The 16629-nt window shown below is 51.7% G+C and overlaps 5 protein-coding genes across 5 annotated transcripts; 2 read left to right on the top strand and 3 right to left on the bottom strand.

The window, feature by feature from the left end:
• Positions 1 to 2681: 2681 nt before the first annotated feature.
• Positions 2682 to 4466, bottom strand: CPAR01_04452 (uncharacterized protein; the record flags this gene model as incomplete). The annotated part of the gene is made up of 3 exons (XM_060488733.1): positions 2682 to 2796; positions 2858 to 4016; positions 4130 to 4466. 3 exons carry the CDS (start codon positions 4464 to 4466, stop codon positions 2682 to 2684), a joined length of 1611 nt encoding a protein of 536 aa, XP_060352939.1.
• A 310-nt stretch (positions 4467 to 4776) lies between these two features.
• CPAR01_04451 (uncharacterized protein) lies at positions 4777 to 6666 on the top strand (the record flags this gene model as incomplete). Its single annotated transcript, XM_060488732.1, has 2 exons — positions 4777 to 5585; positions 5637 to 6666. 2 exons carry the CDS (start codon positions 4777 to 4779, stop codon positions 6664 to 6666), a joined length of 1839 nt encoding a protein of 612 aa, XP_060352938.1.
• Positions 6667 to 7358: 692 nt separating this feature from the next.
• On the bottom strand, positions 7359 to 7871 carry CPAR01_04450 (uncharacterized protein; the record flags this gene model as incomplete). The annotated part of the gene is made up of 1 exon (XM_060488731.1): positions 7359 to 7871. The coding sequence occupies one exon, from the start codon at positions 7869 to 7871 to the stop codon at positions 7359 to 7361; it is 513 nt and encodes a 170-aa protein (XP_060352937.1).
• Positions 7872 to 8752: 881 nt separating this feature from the next.
• CPAR01_04449 (fungal specific transcription factor) lies at positions 8753 to 11529 on the bottom strand (the record flags this gene model as incomplete). The annotated part of the gene is made up of 2 exons (XM_060488730.1): positions 8753 to 9869; positions 9923 to 11529. The coding sequence occupies 2 exons, from the start codon at positions 11527 to 11529 to the stop codon at positions 8753 to 8755; spliced, it is 2724 nt and encodes a 907-aa protein (XP_060352936.1).
• Positions 11530 to 13879: 2350 nt separating this feature from the next.
• On the top strand, positions 13880 to 16411 carry CPAR01_04448 (ankyrin repeat protein; the record flags this gene model as incomplete). Its single annotated transcript, XM_060488729.1, has 4 exons — positions 13880 to 14543; positions 14602 to 14626; positions 14681 to 15259; positions 15310 to 16411. The coding sequence occupies 4 exons, from the start codon at positions 13880 to 13882 to the stop codon at positions 16409 to 16411; spliced, it is 2370 nt and encodes a 789-aa protein (XP_060352935.1).
• Between the last annotated feature and the right edge of the window lie 218 nt (positions 16412 to 16629).

Here is a 16629-nt window from a genome sequence, read left to right as displayed (position 1 = left end):
AGGGTAACGAGGATGAAATTGAGCTAAAGAACACGAATGCCGTGAGAAAGAAGAGGTTATATATTGACATGAAGTTTCGCTGTTCACTCGTCTTTGTTAAATCGTCTGGATATCCTTGACCAATGAGTTTTCAGGTCGCAGGAACGCTGTTCAGGTGTCTTTGTTGATCTCCCTCGTCACCCGCTATGGCCATCCTCATCAGCCCCGGCGGTGACCAGCGTTGACTCACCACATTCAACAACCCTAGGCATGAATATAAACGTGACTTCTATTTGGATCATGAACTTTGGCGGGGTTGTTGAGAAGATGTCTCGCTAGCATAATGACGTCCGGAAGAGTGTAAAAGTGACTCGACGTTAGCGCAGACCTCTTGTGGGCCGACGAGAGAGAATCTTCAGAGAAACTCGGTTTCGACGCTAGCGGCGTGTTTCGGTTTTACGCTGCTATCGGGGTTGGTTCAGCCGGATACCTCGAAGACGTCCTGAGTAATATCAAAGTTTTAATATCGCCTTTGGGTGTAAGCTTGAGATTATGTGTCTGATCACCTAGACCTCGAACGGAGTATGTGACTTAGATGCTTCTTCTGAATACGATAGATATATAAACTATGAGCAGTGTCCTAAAGTTATTGAAAGGCAAGCAAGTCGGTCTGACATGCCATTGCCTCATCTTCCCTGATTAGGTCACCCCCCGATGCAGCCGATACTAAGCTCGCCCTGTGGAAGATATACCTAAGCATAGGAAAATGAGCCTGCTCCGATTCTTGGGTGTCCTCTTGTGATCTGTTTGTATACCAGTGCAGCTTAGCCTCGATCGATGCATGGACAACTTTCATCTTGTTACCCCACGATTCTCTCTTGAGATCTTCCCAGGTGAGGCTGTAAAAATGTTAGCGAAGTTTGAAGGCATCTAGGGGTGGCAGATTGGTGATATAACAATGTTGACATACCGTCCTTCACAAATTTTGTCTAGCGTCAGGAAGAAATATTGTTCAGTTTCAGCGCTGGAGTATCCTTCATACTGCATGTCCATTAAAGATATGGTGCCTGCAGCGATATTTACTGCGTTTTGTAGGTTATTCACGTCACCATTCATTCCGTCAATTTCTGCGTATCGCAGAAGTTGATTCTTCACGTTGGCTCCGCCGTCGACCTCTGCCTCATCGATGAGTTGACCCATCATGGTACAGACTCCGTCTTCTGCTATCCGCACAATAATACGTTGCATCATTCCACTATCTCCGTCAGCGCACACCTTCTGGATGAGGTCATGTGTCGATATGTGGTCTCCGTTCAGAATTTTATGCAGTAGCTGAATCCGTTCAAGTGTCACATCTGTCCCAGCGAACCCTTCACACGGCTCAGCTGATTAGAGACTTCCGTTGAGGTCCTGGTACATACATTTCTTAAGAGACCTTGCCATGCGAGTCAGAATCTCGAACTTTGCACTTTGCCACTGAGACGACAGCTTTGGAAACACATCGGGACTCCTCGTGGCAAGTCTCAAATCGTCTTTACATAGCTCAAGTCTTTTGAGGCTTCTTTTCAGACTGTCAAGTTCCGGCTCCAAACCGAACACTCGTCTTGCCTCGAGGTCGCGTGTCAACATCATGGTGGTGAGTTTGAAGATATCTGTCAGTGTTCTTGTCATGTGAGATAAGCGAATCTTGTCCACCTGGTATTTCTCCTGAGCCGCCGCTTCGGCGATTGATAACAGAGAGTTCTCTAGGTAAACGATGTTTCTGTCGATGAGTGTATCCATCTTTGGCAATGAGAGAAGGTGCTGGAGAGAAGAAAAAGCTGACGTGCATGAGAATGGCAGGCAATTGTTGGCTACCTAAGTATATAAAGTGGCTTACTGCCGTGGCTTTTTTCTATCTTCAGATATCTTGATACTGTCGACTGAAGGGCCTTTGAATGATTGTGTTGCTGTTCATGTATCTTTGTTAGTTTGCTCTAGCTGTTTTGGCCAGAGCTTTTAGCCCAGCGGTGAACAACGACATCACCTCATTCTGAACAAGAGTACAAAGGAGTGATGCTAGTCTTCTAACAAACTTAGATGTAGTTCAGATATGCCACCCGAACACACTATGGCGTAGGTATCAAGGAAACGTAATTGAAGGACGAGGTAGCCAAGAGGGCGGCTGTATGGATTGTGGCGACGCTAAGGAACCTGGGACGATTGTCCAGTGCGGAAAGCTTGAGCATGGCTTGCGCAATCCTGAATGAATACATCTTGGAATCTCTTAGTTCCGTTATATCAGCGTGAGGAAGAGAAGACACCTCCAAAGCTAGCAGCTTGGAAATTACTGGGCGAAGACGAGATTTCAAGGCCTAGCATCAAAATACCTACAAAGTAGATACAAAAGCAGAGCTGAACCTCCGACCTTCAGAGATCAATCTCATGCTAGCGAAGGAGATACTTTCTATTCCCACAATAGTGGTTGTACACTCATCTCTCTTCCCTCCTTCCCGATATGTTCAACTCCCTGAAAAATGAAAAGTGTCACCTGCCCAACTCTTCTAAAGCTCGGTGTAAACGTTCTCGCCTGGCCTCTAAAATGGCTAATCCTTCGGACAAATCTCTAGCGTCCTCGTCGGTAAGATGCCCCGTCTGGCTAGTCATAAACGTGGGCGGTACAGAGGTACTCAGAATAGGATGATTTATAATAAATCCGGGCTTTACGACAGTGCGAGCTCAGCTGATTCTGGCAAAAATTTCTTGAAACCTTCCACCAGTTCAGGATCAGCCGAAAAGATACCTGTCACTCTGGTATAGACTTCCCCGATCGGGAGGCTATGAAAAAAATTAATCGGGTGGACAAGAGAGCGATGATGGGGAAGAGACTATAATATACCGGTCCTTTTCATATTCTTGCAGCAAATGCAAGAAATCTTTGTAAACCTCAGGTCTTTGGCGTTTGACTTTGTCAACAAAGTCCTTAGCTTCGTCGAAAGTGACCGGGTCTTTGTTTCGCTCCCTAGTAAGTTCCATATGAGACAAGTCGACACCGCCGATCTCTGGTGTTAGGTCGGTATCTTCGTCTATGTCGCTGACCGCACCGTTGTGATGACTGGCGTCTGAGAGTTGGCTTCCTGTTTCCGAATCAGACTTCGAAGGTAAAGCAGCGAGAGAAACCTCCTCAAGATGACCTCCGAGGTGTTTGAGAATAGGGATCTTGCCACTGCCAGTGTCTTTCCGGCACAGCGGGCAGTCGACTCCTTTCCATTCGGGCGCGAAATGGTCGAGAGCGAGATGTGAGACCCAATCCCCTTGAGTGCTGAAGATGCCCTTGTGCCCACACGAGGGCTCTAAGCATTGCCAAGGCCTCAAGTCGTTGAACAAGTGGCGTTTCCATGCCGAGTTAGTTTGCACGGTAGTTGGCAGACCGCATGCTATACAGAAAAAGCTTGAACCATTCCTGGCCGACTTGGGTAGGGATGGTAAACGGATTGAGGTCCCTTCACCGCCGTGGTATGACATAATTGTCTCCGCATAAGATGAAGGAATGGATGATCCAAGGCCCGAATCGTTGAATTTAGAACTGGCAGCGTCTGAATTCTCGATCTCTTGCAGCATGACAGGTTCCAGAAGTGCCCGGGAACTATTGTTTCTCTGCTCTTGACCTCTCAAGAATCGCTCATAATTGGCTTTTCCGAGACTGGTAATGAGCCCATCATCTGCTTTTGGAAATCTGTTGCCGATGATATGTTTGTAAGGTTCATGAGGTTCCCATTCGTGTAAAGACGACGGAAGGAATTGCCTCATGTGTCTGGCATCCAGAATAGGTTCAGAGAATAAGGCATCGAGTTCCATCAAACTTCTGGTATCTGTTTCAAGATCTGTAGTGATTTGTGTGATATCGTCATCATCATAATCGGACGATCCAGTCGAAGATTCACTCTTTGAACTGTCGTCTTCGGCCTCTTGTACAAGTTCCCGCAGCTGTCCTACCTTGGTCGTGAAGCTCTCTGGAAATTGCGTCTTTCCTAGAAGGCCTACTCCCCAAGTTGATGCTATGAGTCCTAGTTTTTTTTGACAATAATTATCAGCTTCGATGCATTTCCAAATATCTCTTTCTGGAAACTTCGTCGGCAAACTTCAGACTTACTCTCAGTAAGAGTCATACCTATACTAGATAGAATCTCAAGCGTTGCACCTCGCAGTCGACTAGATCGCTCAAAGAGATCATCGGAGGCGCCGCTGGAGATTCCGTATCCGTCTGACCAGAGTCGAAGTCTGTCAGAGCTCCTTCCAAGACTGACAAGATATGGTTCAGACTCTGAATCTCCTTTAACATCGTCAATCGGACTTTTTTGTATGTCTCGGAAAACAGCAATTGTTCCTTCTGCCAGGCGTGCAACGAGACTAGCGCCCACATGAGGCGTTTCCTCGGCTGGCGTGTCAAGGAACAACCGAATGAGATAATTCGTGTCAACGGCCCCTTCATCTCTCAGAGAACTCATCTTCTCGATTGAAAGAAGTAGTAATGAATGCAGGCAGTGAATGTGAGATTGACAGGTTTGAGCGGGGTAGGTATGTTCCAACAAAATCGCCAGCCTGCTTCGTCAAGGCGCACCGGTGCTTCAACCAATGAGCCGACGCCTTTTGCCGCCTGCCATGCCATACCTGCCACCAACAGCCTGATTCTTACATTTTGAGGTGGGGGAAGGAACTCACACTTACGATAGGATCAGGATATTCAAGCTCTGAACGGTTCTGCCAATGGATCCATTCTCTCTGACTTTGGGCCTCTTGCCGTTGGTCGGCGGAGCAATGAAGGCATGCTCTATTGTTCGCAAGAAGTTTAAGACCTTTCGGCACTACTCGCGAGAAGTTCGGCGCATTCAAAAGCAAGTTGACCGTCAACTGAATTTCTTTACGAATGAGATACACCTGCTGCTTAGACGAACTGTTGAGGATGAAGAGACAATCGCATTGATGCTCGGCAATGAGGACACTCAACAATGGCATAGCAATCGGATTGAGGAAGAGATGAGAAAAGCACTAGACAAGGACTATGATGTCTGCCAGGGTGTGGTTGAAGACATCGCTGGCGCGGCGCAAAGCTTCCAGGACGACTTCCGCTGCTTCGATGGACTTACGGCAGAGTGCCGACAGGCAAGTGGAACACGGCATAAGAGAACGCTAGAAGAGAGAACTGACATTTCAATACAATCACAGGGCGAATGTCTCAAAGACGCTGTGCGCCGGCTTCGCGGACGGGTGAAGATCTCACTGGATGAATCCAGGTTCGAGAAACATATCCAAGATCTGCGATCGTCCATCGACGACCTCAAACGTATCAGAGAGCAGAGGAGTGAGCTGAGGCGAAACAAGAATGAGCTTACAGCAGCGAAGCCAAAACGTGGAAAACTAAGCCAAGAATACGGGCATATCGGTCAAGTCAGAAGGGCATCGAAAGCCTTCCACGAAGCCCTTGCTGAAGCTTGGTCGACCTCGAGTACTTCCTCAGAGGTACTCGGCATGCGCCACACTGTTCGACTGTTCCTGGATACCACGGTCAAAGATGATGTTCAGATGCATGTTGCTATATCCTGTATGGGTCATGAGCTTAGTGATAGGTGAGCGTTGCTCATGCCCTGACCGTCGGGGTGTTATGCTGAAGACTATAGGGCTGTGGCACAAGAGAGGCTCGCTAGAATACTGGTACGATCACAAATACGGACCTGGATCGCTGAACCCGACAACTCTACGTCGGCTGCACCCGGTCCAGACGAAAGACCCCGACAGAAACGAAGGAAGGTTCGCTTTTCGCAAGACGTTCGAGAAGAGGCCAGCAAAGAAGATGACGAATCTGACGTAACGAGAAATGTCAATAATCAACAGGGCTCATTAGTCAACTTGTGCTCAAAGGGTCTATGTCCTGCCTTGAATAGCGTCTTCAACTTTGCCTCGGAGGAGGCCTGTAGCGACCGATGTCTAGGGTACATTGACAGCTCATCGCAAGATCCATTCCGGCATTCGATTTACCCGGGATCCGTGGACAACCACAACCATACCATGACCACGTCTCAAGCTCTGATGTCAATGAACGACGTCTTGATGACTCCCGCCGAGTCCACGCTCTCCATAATCGACCAACTCAAACTGGCTCGTGATATGGTCAGCGCGGTTCTCAAGTTCTACTCGACACCATGGCTAAGAGAGTACTTCACACTTCGAGACCTCTCCTTCTTCCAGATGAGCGGGGACTTTTCCAGATGCCTTAGGACTCTCCATCTAGGCTTCGACTTTGTTCAGTCATCCGCTGCAAGCCTACCACGAAGCATGGAGGGGATAGAGGCGACGGCCGTGCAGGACAGCAGCGACGGCGGCCCTAACGAAGTAGAGACCGCCGCCGAGCGCGCAAAGTTGGAATACGGTATACGCAACCTGACGCTTTGGAGTCTCGGCATCACTCTGCTTCAGATCGGACGATGGTCGAGCCTAGAGGCCCCGGAAGACGTTCTCAGCGTTCGGAGGCTATCGCGACAGGTCCCTACATTGGGGCCAAAGTATAGGGACCTCACCAGGAAGTGTCTGGAGTGTGACTTTGGGTTCGGTGACGACTTGTTGAAGCCGCGCTTGCAGCAGGCTGTGTACGAGAGCGTGATTTGCGAGTTGAGCGATATGATCAACACCCTCGATGTCAGCGATGATTGAAGATATCAGATAGGTTCCTGAGGTAGTTGGCAGTTGAGCTGGGACCGGGTAGGACAAGCCATACCCGCAGTACACAACGTTGAAGACCACGGGAAGATGTCATTACATCGTTTCACAGTATAGCTGTCTTTCTCAACCTCGATAAATGTTCAGAAATAGTTTTTGATGACGTCGCGCCCTCCCTTCCCCTGAAGCTGCTTTGCAGAGACCACCAGGTCTGGTGATGAAAGGATTCGAGCCAATATGGAAGTTGTGACTTGACAAACTCTTGTCCTCCTAAGGGCCTCCAAAGTACCCATCAGAGACTAAAAGATGACTAAGCTGTCTCGAGGTGAGATCTCCCCAACAAGCTGGTCCTCGAAGTTGACCCTATCTCACGCAGTCTACCTTTCGTTCGCACCGTGAGCGGCCCACAGGCTCCCGGGAGACTTCTATTTCATGATGACTTGGCTCAAGACCCAGCGATTCTGAACTCACAAGATACAGGCCCATTCTCAACGCATTTTGATACATCCTCTTTCCCTTCTTGGTAAAGGCTAGGCGACGGTTCCTCCGAGACGGGAGCCTACAGGAGTGTTCGTCAAGTAAACATATACGTGGCAACAGTAGGCATATGATGTGAAAACAAAACGCGAACATACCAAGAATTACTGCTACGAACTCTGCTGCCTTCAGTCCTTTGCGAGGAGTCTTTACTTTCGGCGTCCAAAGCACCTCCGAGAGAATGACACCGGACGCTGCTTTTCCCCGGCCGTGTCGGCGGGCAGGATCTTAATCAACCCCCACAACCCCTCCAAATAGTCAATGTCCCTGACTATGCTTTCATAGATTTGACCAGACTCATTCAGTACCGCCTTGACCCAGGCCTCCTTCCATTCGCTGTCTTGCTCCTCTATCGAGTTTGCAATGACCTGATTGACACTGTCATCCAGCGCAGCGTAATTCAGTGTAATCCAATGCTTAACGGCTGGGTCGTCTGCAAGTTCCGTAATTTTATGACGGACATCTTCATTCGCCACAGTCCGGTGTAGCGGCACCAAAGATCCGCAGTCTGGATCGCAGTAGGCACCTTTGGTCCTCTCCATCTCTTCACGCAGCTCCCTGACCTTGGTGATGAGATATTCGTAAGGCCTCCGCTGTGCCCACACAGCCCAAAGTGACGGATCCGCGAACCCTATGTATGAGGATGAGATGGTAAGCTTCATGTTCTTTCGAGTCAATAGGCAACTCCTGGAGGTTCCGGCAGCTGCGTGACCACTTACTCGAACAAAGAACTCTTGCAATGCTGTTCAATTTCCGAAGCGTGAGGCATCGCAACTTTTTGAATATCTCTAAATACCTATCCAAGTCTCCATTAGGAACCTTGTAGTCGTTCGACCATCTTTTGAGTCTCGAAGTCGAGGGTGAGACCGCGAAGATGGTCGTCAATTGTTCCAAAGACAATAATCATTTTTTCCACCAAGGGTGCCACACGAACCGGTTCCATCACATTTTTCTCCGTCGTTGCTGCGCAATGTGTATTGTTTGAAGCAAGCGCATTGCTAGTACGTGGTAGCGCCATCTTTGGCAGCGCGAGGAGGTGATGAGGGTAAGGGAACGACTGGGAATTGAGAACATGACTGGAATATGTGTTTATAAAGGAACAGGTCTGTCGGCATTCTTTGTTGAAGCAATTCGAAACTTGCGTTCACCTCGATGATTCCTGAAATCGAAATAACGCTGTTCATGAGTCTTTGTTGGTCTATGTAACCTGCCATGGCTAACCCTATCCACTTGGACGTGGTAAGGGGATGAACAGTCCTGTCGCTTCAAATTCCAAGAAGACAAAGGAGCTTCGAAGCCAGGGATCCTTCAGTCAAATGTCTGTGGAATAGAAGAAGAGTCTGTCAAATCTCGATCGCCGGCCAATTTCAATACCAATCAAGCCTCTCCAAGTCGCGTAGAATTCAATCTTGGGAGCGCATCGTGGCACAAAAATAAGATGGAGGACGCAGCGTTGGTTTTACATTCATTCATTATTCTCAATCCATGTGACCACACATGAACTCTGTCGCTGGGAAGGTAGATTACAGTGGAAGCCTAAGTCCTAATCCAGTCCCGGCAACCACCCATGGGTATCCAACGAACTCAACCCCTCAAAATTAGGACTCGCCGTATCCTCAGATGACTGCCTCGGCGGTTGCGGCTGCGGTTGCGGCGGCGGCTGCATACCCCCACTCCCGCTCGAAAACATAAACATCTGATCGCTCGCCGGCATCCCGCCTCCGCCTCCGCCGCCGGGCTGAGACGTGGCCATATTCCACGCTTCAAAGTTCTGGTGCCACTTTGCGCCGTCGTTGAGGAACCAGTCCTGGTCTAGGCCTTGGAAGACCTGGCCGGGGGATAGTTGCTGCTGGCGCGCGCTGGTAGGTCCGGCGCGGGAGGTCTGTGATGGCGCGAGGTTGTTGTTCATTGGTGTGAAACGTTGTTGCTGTTGATATGTTGGTATTGACTGGGTGAGTCCGGGTTGGGACCAGCCGCCGAGGGAATTTGGACCCATTCCCAACCCGTTGTGAGATTGATGAGAGGGTGGTCTCGCGCCACTGATTTGCGCAAGAGACGCGCTCGCCATGAGCAGATCCGTCGGACTGGGCGCCACATCCTGCTCGCCAGTCTGCGGTTGCGCAAACTGGTTAAGCGGGCTATACTGATCCGGCTTCCCCATCACCGGCGAAACGGGACCCTGCGTCGGCGAAGGCGACGACGCAACAGTGAGATTCGACCTCGGCGACGGCACGTCCGAGGTACTAAACGTGCCATACGTCTCGTCCGTCCTCCTCAGCACCGTCTCCGCCTCCTCGGGCAACTCGACGTTCCACTTCCGTGCCAGCACGCTGATGATGCTTAGCGTGCGGCGCGCGCAGAGCCAGTCTTCGGCGATTTCCTCGAGGTGCTTCACGCCGTGGATGATGTCGCGCTTGGCTGTCTTCTCGGGGAGGTTGAGCATGTGGATGGTGCAGGCGCTGTGGACCATGTAGACGGCGATGTTGCAGATTTGCCGGAGGTTCCAATTTTTCTTGTAGAGGCGCATGAGTTTGGAGATTGCGCCGGCGTTGGCTGTGCAGATGCGGCGTGGGGAGACGTGAGATGGGAGGGGTGAGGCTGCGGGTGTGTATTTCAGGAAAGGGCGGAAGAGGTGGATGTATTGGAGGTGGAAGAACATGCTGGGATGATGTTAGTATCGTGAGTTTGTTGAAGGGTGTGGTGGTGGGCTTACTGTACGAGGATTACGTTAGGGAGTTGTCCTTCCTTTGGTTCCAGTTCGTTTGGTAGTTCCTTTCGCCAGTCCTCCAGCCTCCGGTGAAGCTCGCTCAGCTTCTTGAGTTCCACCGATTTCCCACTCGAGCGGCCAATGTGATTTGGATGATAAAAGAATAATAGTAAATCGCTGCTTATCTCACAAAGCTTCGAGAGTTGTAACCCCACGGCTCGCGTCCTCGACGGCTGACTGCACGTCTGATCGAACCCCGTATCCGTATAAGGCGCCCACAGTTCCGCATCCTCAGAGGGAAAGACGTCGTACTTGGGCACGTTGTACGAGTTCTTGGGTATCTGCGGCAGGCGACCCAGATAGTTCGACCACGCCTTATCGAAGAGGAAGCACCCCCAAAACGTCATTCGCCTTGCGTCGACGGCGTGCTCGCCGAGATTCTCCTTGTCATTGGACATGCCGCCGTCGTCAAAATTGAGGCCAATATCCTGGGCCATGCGGAAAGCCATGCCCGAGTACACCCAACCCTTTGCTTCCCGCCCGCAGCCGGCCTCCCGGACGGACATGAGCGCCAGAGCCTGGACGGTCGTGAGCTTGGGCCGTTCGTACTCGTCATTCTCGACAATCAGACGCTTCGCCTCGGCAAAGAAATGGTCGCCCTTTGTACGACTGTCCCCCGGCGTCCCGTACGCTCCCGGCACACTGGTGAAGTGGCATCCGAGGGATAGCATGGCGTTGACTAGGAGTGGTGAGCAGTAGATGGTGCCTTTGTAGTTGAGACCGTGCTTCCCCTTGAAGAAGTCACGATAGAATAGTGTTTTTGATAGTGTCGTGAAGTATGTGTAGTGCCAGTTGAAGTACATGTTCATGAGGTGGGCGATGAGTTCCTTATCTTGCGTAACTCTCGTCCAGCTGGTGACGGGATCCTCATTGGTGAGATTCGCGTCGGATTCGGGCTCGTTTGTGTTGGCGTCGCCTGAGTCGCCGAGGTAGATGAGATGTGATGTGCCTCCGATGAAGCGTACTGAGCCGTTCTCGAGGCGCAGTTCGCCCATCTTGCGAGCGAGTTCCCTCTCACCCTCGATGGGCATGTCGATCGTGTAACCGTCGTCTCCATTGTCGTTATCCTCGGCTTCCTGGAGCATAGTCTCATGTTTCAAGATCTGCTCAGCGACAGTGTCAAGGCTGTCGCAGGTCCTGATCCTCTTCACAATGTCGGGGACCTCATCCTCGTTTGCGTTGAGAATGGCCTCGATGAGAATCTGCAGTGTCGAGTTGCGCGCCTTCATGCTATCGACCTTTTCCTTGTAGACGCCCTTGCGGCGGTGGTCCGAGTTTGGGTCATAGACGCACTCGGTGCCGTAAACGCTGGCGCACGCAGCGCAGCTGGGCACGGCTCCGTCGCATTTCGATTTCCTCCGGCGGCAGGCGATACATGCTGTGCTCACGCAGCGCCGCTTCTGTGACGCCGAGTCGGCTCCTCTGCGCGACGACTTCTTCTTGGCCGCCGGTGGTGGTTGTGGTGCGGACGACGATGATGAAGAAGGCTGTTCCGGGGGATTGGTCAGGGAGCTGCCGGATGTAGACGACAAAAGGAGATCTTGATCGTCCATCTTTCTTTCCAAGACACGTCTCTGGCTGCCGAGTTCCGAACTAATGAGATGACGTTGACGCACCGGAAGTGGTGAGGTGAGCGACCGGAGATGCTGAGTCCAACTTTGATGCGGTGCGCGGAGATGTGGAAATCAGATGGGGACAGCAAGTCCCCGGGAGACGGGGTGGATGCGACGGGCGGCAGCAAGCTGAAGTGACAGCCCAGGGCCCCCACCGGAGCAATAAGAATCAAGAGCTGCAAGACAGCGATACCCGATGCCGATAGAGGGGGTACCGCAGGGACGGGAGCGAGAACCGTGGAGAGAGAGAGAGGGGTGTGGAGGGGTGGTTCGCGGGCTGCGGGCGTCTCACCTCTCCGTCGATGTTGAAGGTACCCTGTCGTTGAGATAAAGAAGCGGCAGGCTATTGGGCGTGCAGAGCGTGCGAGTTGGCGCGACGCCTGATAACGAGCCAAGGGAGTCGATTATCGAGGCTTGGCCTTTGATGACGATATAATACTTAAAGACTGGTGGGCTGCCGCTATCTCATCGGTTTTGAAGCAGCTGTGCTCTTTGGACGATATTGCAGCCTCGAGTCAGCCTTGGGTTGGTTATTATAGGGGCGCTTATGAGGTGTCTGGTACACGGTCATCAGAACGTGAGATTTCTCACTGAAAGGATGACTGAGAATAACGGTTGGGCGAGAAAGCAGCACATGTCTTGGAGCAAAGGTGACGCTGGCGCATCTCAGCCACGGGCAGTTCGGGGGACTAACGACAATATTGCATATGTGAATTGGCTACTTGCATATTACGTACCAGAAAATGCTCGGGTTGAGGCAACTTATGCGTGAGGTGAGGTGTTGCTTAAAAGCCGCAATGCGTTAAGGAAACGCTGAGAAGGCGGGAGGGGCAATTGGACGGCTCGAAAGGGGGCCGAAGCGGATAAGTAAAGTTCGCGCCGGCGCCGGTGGGAGAAGCACTGCGGCTTCTATTGCTGTTCGGGGACTCTGGAAAGTGTGATGAGAAATCCAAAATGTTTGACTTGACGACTACCTATGGCCGGAATGCACAGAGGCTGGGATCAACTTGGGTTGCGGCAGGCCAACAGGCGATTGCGGTAGTGGAGAGGTAGATCCGGGCCTAGGCACGTTTGTTCCGGCGCAATGTGGAATCAGATGCCGGGTTGCTGCGTGAGGTCGCCGGCGGAGTATAAGGTTGTTGAAGGAAAGAAAATGCTTGCCTGCCTTTCCGTCATACTGTGGCACTGCACTGCTAGACAAGGTAAGGTAGTCTCAACAGGGGCCGGCTGATGAGTCTCTCCCGCGTGTCCGTGACTGCAAGCTGGTCGCAGAAAATGAGCAATTGAAGAAAAACTTGGAAAAGAGTTTTGCTGACAATTCACCTTCAGAGTCCTGACGGCTGGGACGACTTGAATACCTCCGCGGCCCGCAGCTCCACGAATTGGGAGGCGAGCCGGGAAGAAAGGGATACCCTAGTTATCCTGTAATGCGGCTGGCGTAGTGGGGTTTCCACTGTACATCGCAGTCTGTATTCGTAGTATATCCGCAGCAGCAACACTACTAGGAGTCTAAGCTGTAGACGGATCTAGACGTGTTGTAAGATGCAAATGACTTTCCAGTCACCGGTATTTGTTTACATGAGCTTGGGAACAAAGACATGTTAAGGTGTCGAAACGTCCACCTGGAAGTGTCAAGGACTCCTTACTATCATTCACGCAGTATTCTATCCTTACTTGAGTATGTTTTAAGCAACTCATATCTCGAAGATGAGTACTCATGATAAATAGATCATTGAAGTTAGGAAAATCTCGGCAGTTACAGCAGACTCGGACATATTCATGGCAGGCTGCTTGATGATACCATTCTCAATGAAACAGCAGAGAGACATGATGCTCTTCACGCCAGTCCCTGCAGAGATCCGCTAGCGCAAGACATTTTAAGGTCTCGCTAAGCTCGTGCACGTGCCACAACCCCCACCAACCCTCATCCCCCACCTTCACTTTGATCCGTGCGCGCGGGGCTTCCCCGGCCGCGGAACGGCCCTCGAATGTTGAACAACTCCCGTTACTTTGGACTCCCGATGCTTTGATCGAATACCCGTCTGGCTTCCGGTTCTGACGTCTGTCGATCGACCCTGGACTATCAGGCTCTCCAGCCTTACTATTATTTTTGAGCTCCATTGTCGAGAAAAAGCCTAGACGCCACCATCGTCTGCCACAAGTTGTCACAGATTGGCGGTTCTTTGCCCACAGAAACTCGAAAAACCTTGGCCTGGAGCTATGGCCACTACCCGCGAACACGATACCTCTGAGTCGCAGCCTACATCAAAGTGCTAAATGCGGCAACCCAATGGCCGAAGCCCTAACCGTAATAGAGGTCGCCCTCTGCATTACTGAAGTAGTCGAGCGCCTCTGCAAATACATCTCGGCTGTCAAATCCGCCAAAGATGACATCCGCAAGCTCACTCAGGAGCTCCTCGCCCTCAAAGGCGCAATGGACCACTTCCACACACAAAACGAGCGCAGCATGGATAACCCGCTTCAGGAGCAGGCCCGCGCCATGCTCAAGATGACTCAGGAGACCCTCGACGCCATACGAAAGAAGCTCGGCACACCAAAGACGTCGTCCTTGGGCCGCGCTGCCCAGAGTCTGGCCTGGCCTTTTCGGCAGGGTGATGTTGAGACATATTTTGCTACTGTCGAGAGAGCCAAGACCTGGTTCATCATGGTACTGATGCGAGATTCACTCGATACTACGGCATCTGTGTTGTCAGAAATGCAGAAGCTGACGGCGCTCGTGCATGAGGATATTATTGCGCGCAAGACGGATCGGATGCTGGAGGAGACGGCTGATTTGCTAAAATGGCTTTCGCCTGTCGATAGTGAGGACAAGCTTGTCAGTTCTAGGCATGATCGCGCACCGGGTACTGGCAGATGGATAGTCGATAAGACGTTCCTGGAATGGCAAAGGAGCACTTCCACTGATCGGCCAGTATTCTGGATCACAGGAAGGTGTAAGTCATGTCGCCCATATTTGTAGTCCGCGCAGCATCCCATTGACACAACAAACAGCAGGATCCGGCAAGACGGTGCTTTTGTAAGCATACATAAGACTCTCTCTCGTTGTCCATGCCGTGCTGACTGATACAAGCTCGCAACTCGTTGAGAACCTCAGAGCACACCCTATCGATGAGGCCTCGGAAGAGAACGGCAACATAGGTGTCGGTTTCCATTGCTGCTCCCTAGACGATGCGGCATCCCAAGCCGTCCCGAACGTCTTTGGCTCCATCCTGGCTCAGATAGGAGCGACAAACCCCAGCATCCTTGACCACGTCCGGCCGCTGAGAAAGTCGGGGAACAACCTGATCCCGCAGAACAACCTGACCGTCGAACAGATCTACGGCGTAATGGGCGAAGCTCTGGGATTATTTGATGCTTTTTATCTCATGATTGACGCTCTCAACGAGACGAGCCAAGAACCTGTCATTGTCGAAGCCCTCTTGCACCTCTGCTCGAAGCACTCTAACCTACGGGTTTTGGTTACTTGTACGCGCGAGCCGGCGCAGCTTGAACCCAGCATATACGTCCGACACATGAGCACACAGTCTATAGATTGTGATATCGAGGTGTATGTGGAGAAAAGGCTCTCAAGCGAACACAGTTTCCAGTCCTTGAGTGCGAAAATACGGACCGAGATCAAAGACAAGGTCACATCAGAAGCGGATGGGACGTGAGTGTTCTGGTTCGACTCTGTTGCGGTCAAGACTTACAATGCTGCAGATTTCGATGGGCCAAATTGTGCATGGATAGACTCAGCACCCTCCGCACTGGAAGAGACGTACGACGTGCTCTGGTCGATATCCCGTCTACACTCAACGGGTTTTACGCCGGTATCCTCACCCGTATACCCCAACAAGACCGGGCCATGGCCCGCGAGGCTCTTGCCTGGCTCTGCTTCTCCCTCCGACCGCTGCATCTCAACGAGCTCGCCGAAGCTATCGTCCTCGAAGGCGACGAAGTCAGCATTGACGATGACGACCGACTCACCGACCCCTCCGCCATTATCGAGATCTGCCAGGATCTAGCCCACGTAAGCGACCACCATGTCACCCTCGCCCACGACTCCATCCGCACATTTCTACAATCAGAATGGATACGGACTTCCCCTGCCTCGGAATACGCTCTGGACGCAGCTGTCTGCCACCAAAGGATCATGCGCAAGTGCCTCGCCTACCTCAGACTCGAGCCCTTCACCACAGGCCCCTTGGACAAGCTCCGGCACGTGAAAGCCAGGTTTGCAGCCTACCCGTTGCTCAACTACGCTACAAACATGTGGCCCATCCACTCTGAGCGTTTCCCCCTCTCAGACGAAGACGAGAAGCTCATCCTCGGCTTCTTCGACACCAAGAAGCTCTCGCACGGCGGGGCATTTGAGGCGTGGGTGCAATTCGTCCTGCGCTCGGCGGACCTGGACGTCATCCGGCACACGGAACCGCTCTACTACGCCGCGTCGTTCAACATGACGTCCGTCCTGCAGTTGATACTGAGACCTGAGTACAAGGTCGACGTCAATAAGAGAGGCGGACGGTTCTCGTCGCCCCCGTTGTTTGTGGCGCTCTGGCGGGATAATGTCGAGGCGGCCATGTTGCTGCTCAGGGCCGGGGCAGATCCGGATTCTCGGGATACGAGTGGGCAGACTAGTCGACGCCTGGCCACGAGTCGAAAGCACCACGAGGTTGTCAAGCTGATGAAGGAAATGAGTCCGGTGGGGGCAAAAAGGGCGCCGACTTGGAATTGGGATGGGGGAGCTGAGGATGAGTGGGCGATGGAAGACGCTCTTGCACAAGCGAGACTGAGAAGCTATATGGATGAGGGCTCCTGAGTTGATACCATTGCAAAGCATCTTCTTACCAGCAGGGGTTACTACAGTTGAATAAAGACATCCTGAGCGTGAGCATCAAGTATACACAATTCGGCTCGGGTTGATCCCGAGGCACTGAACGGTTATTGACAGTCCTTCCAAGCCACACTCTTTCAGCTGGAACAGTGTCCATTAGGTATGTGGTGTAAGTGTTTAGAGTATGATATCCACCTATAGCG

The sequence above is a fragment of the Colletotrichum paranaense genome (assembly GCF_030867605.1).
Source record: "Colletotrichum paranaense strain IMI 384185 chromosome Unknown Scaffold_3.1, whole genome shotgun sequence".
NCBI classification, from domain to species: Eukaryota; Fungi; Ascomycota; class Sordariomycetes; order Glomerellales; family Glomerellaceae; genus Colletotrichum; species Colletotrichum paranaense.
Note: the sequence above shows the minus strand (reverse complement) of the source record. Positions and strands in the feature narration are given on the sequence as shown.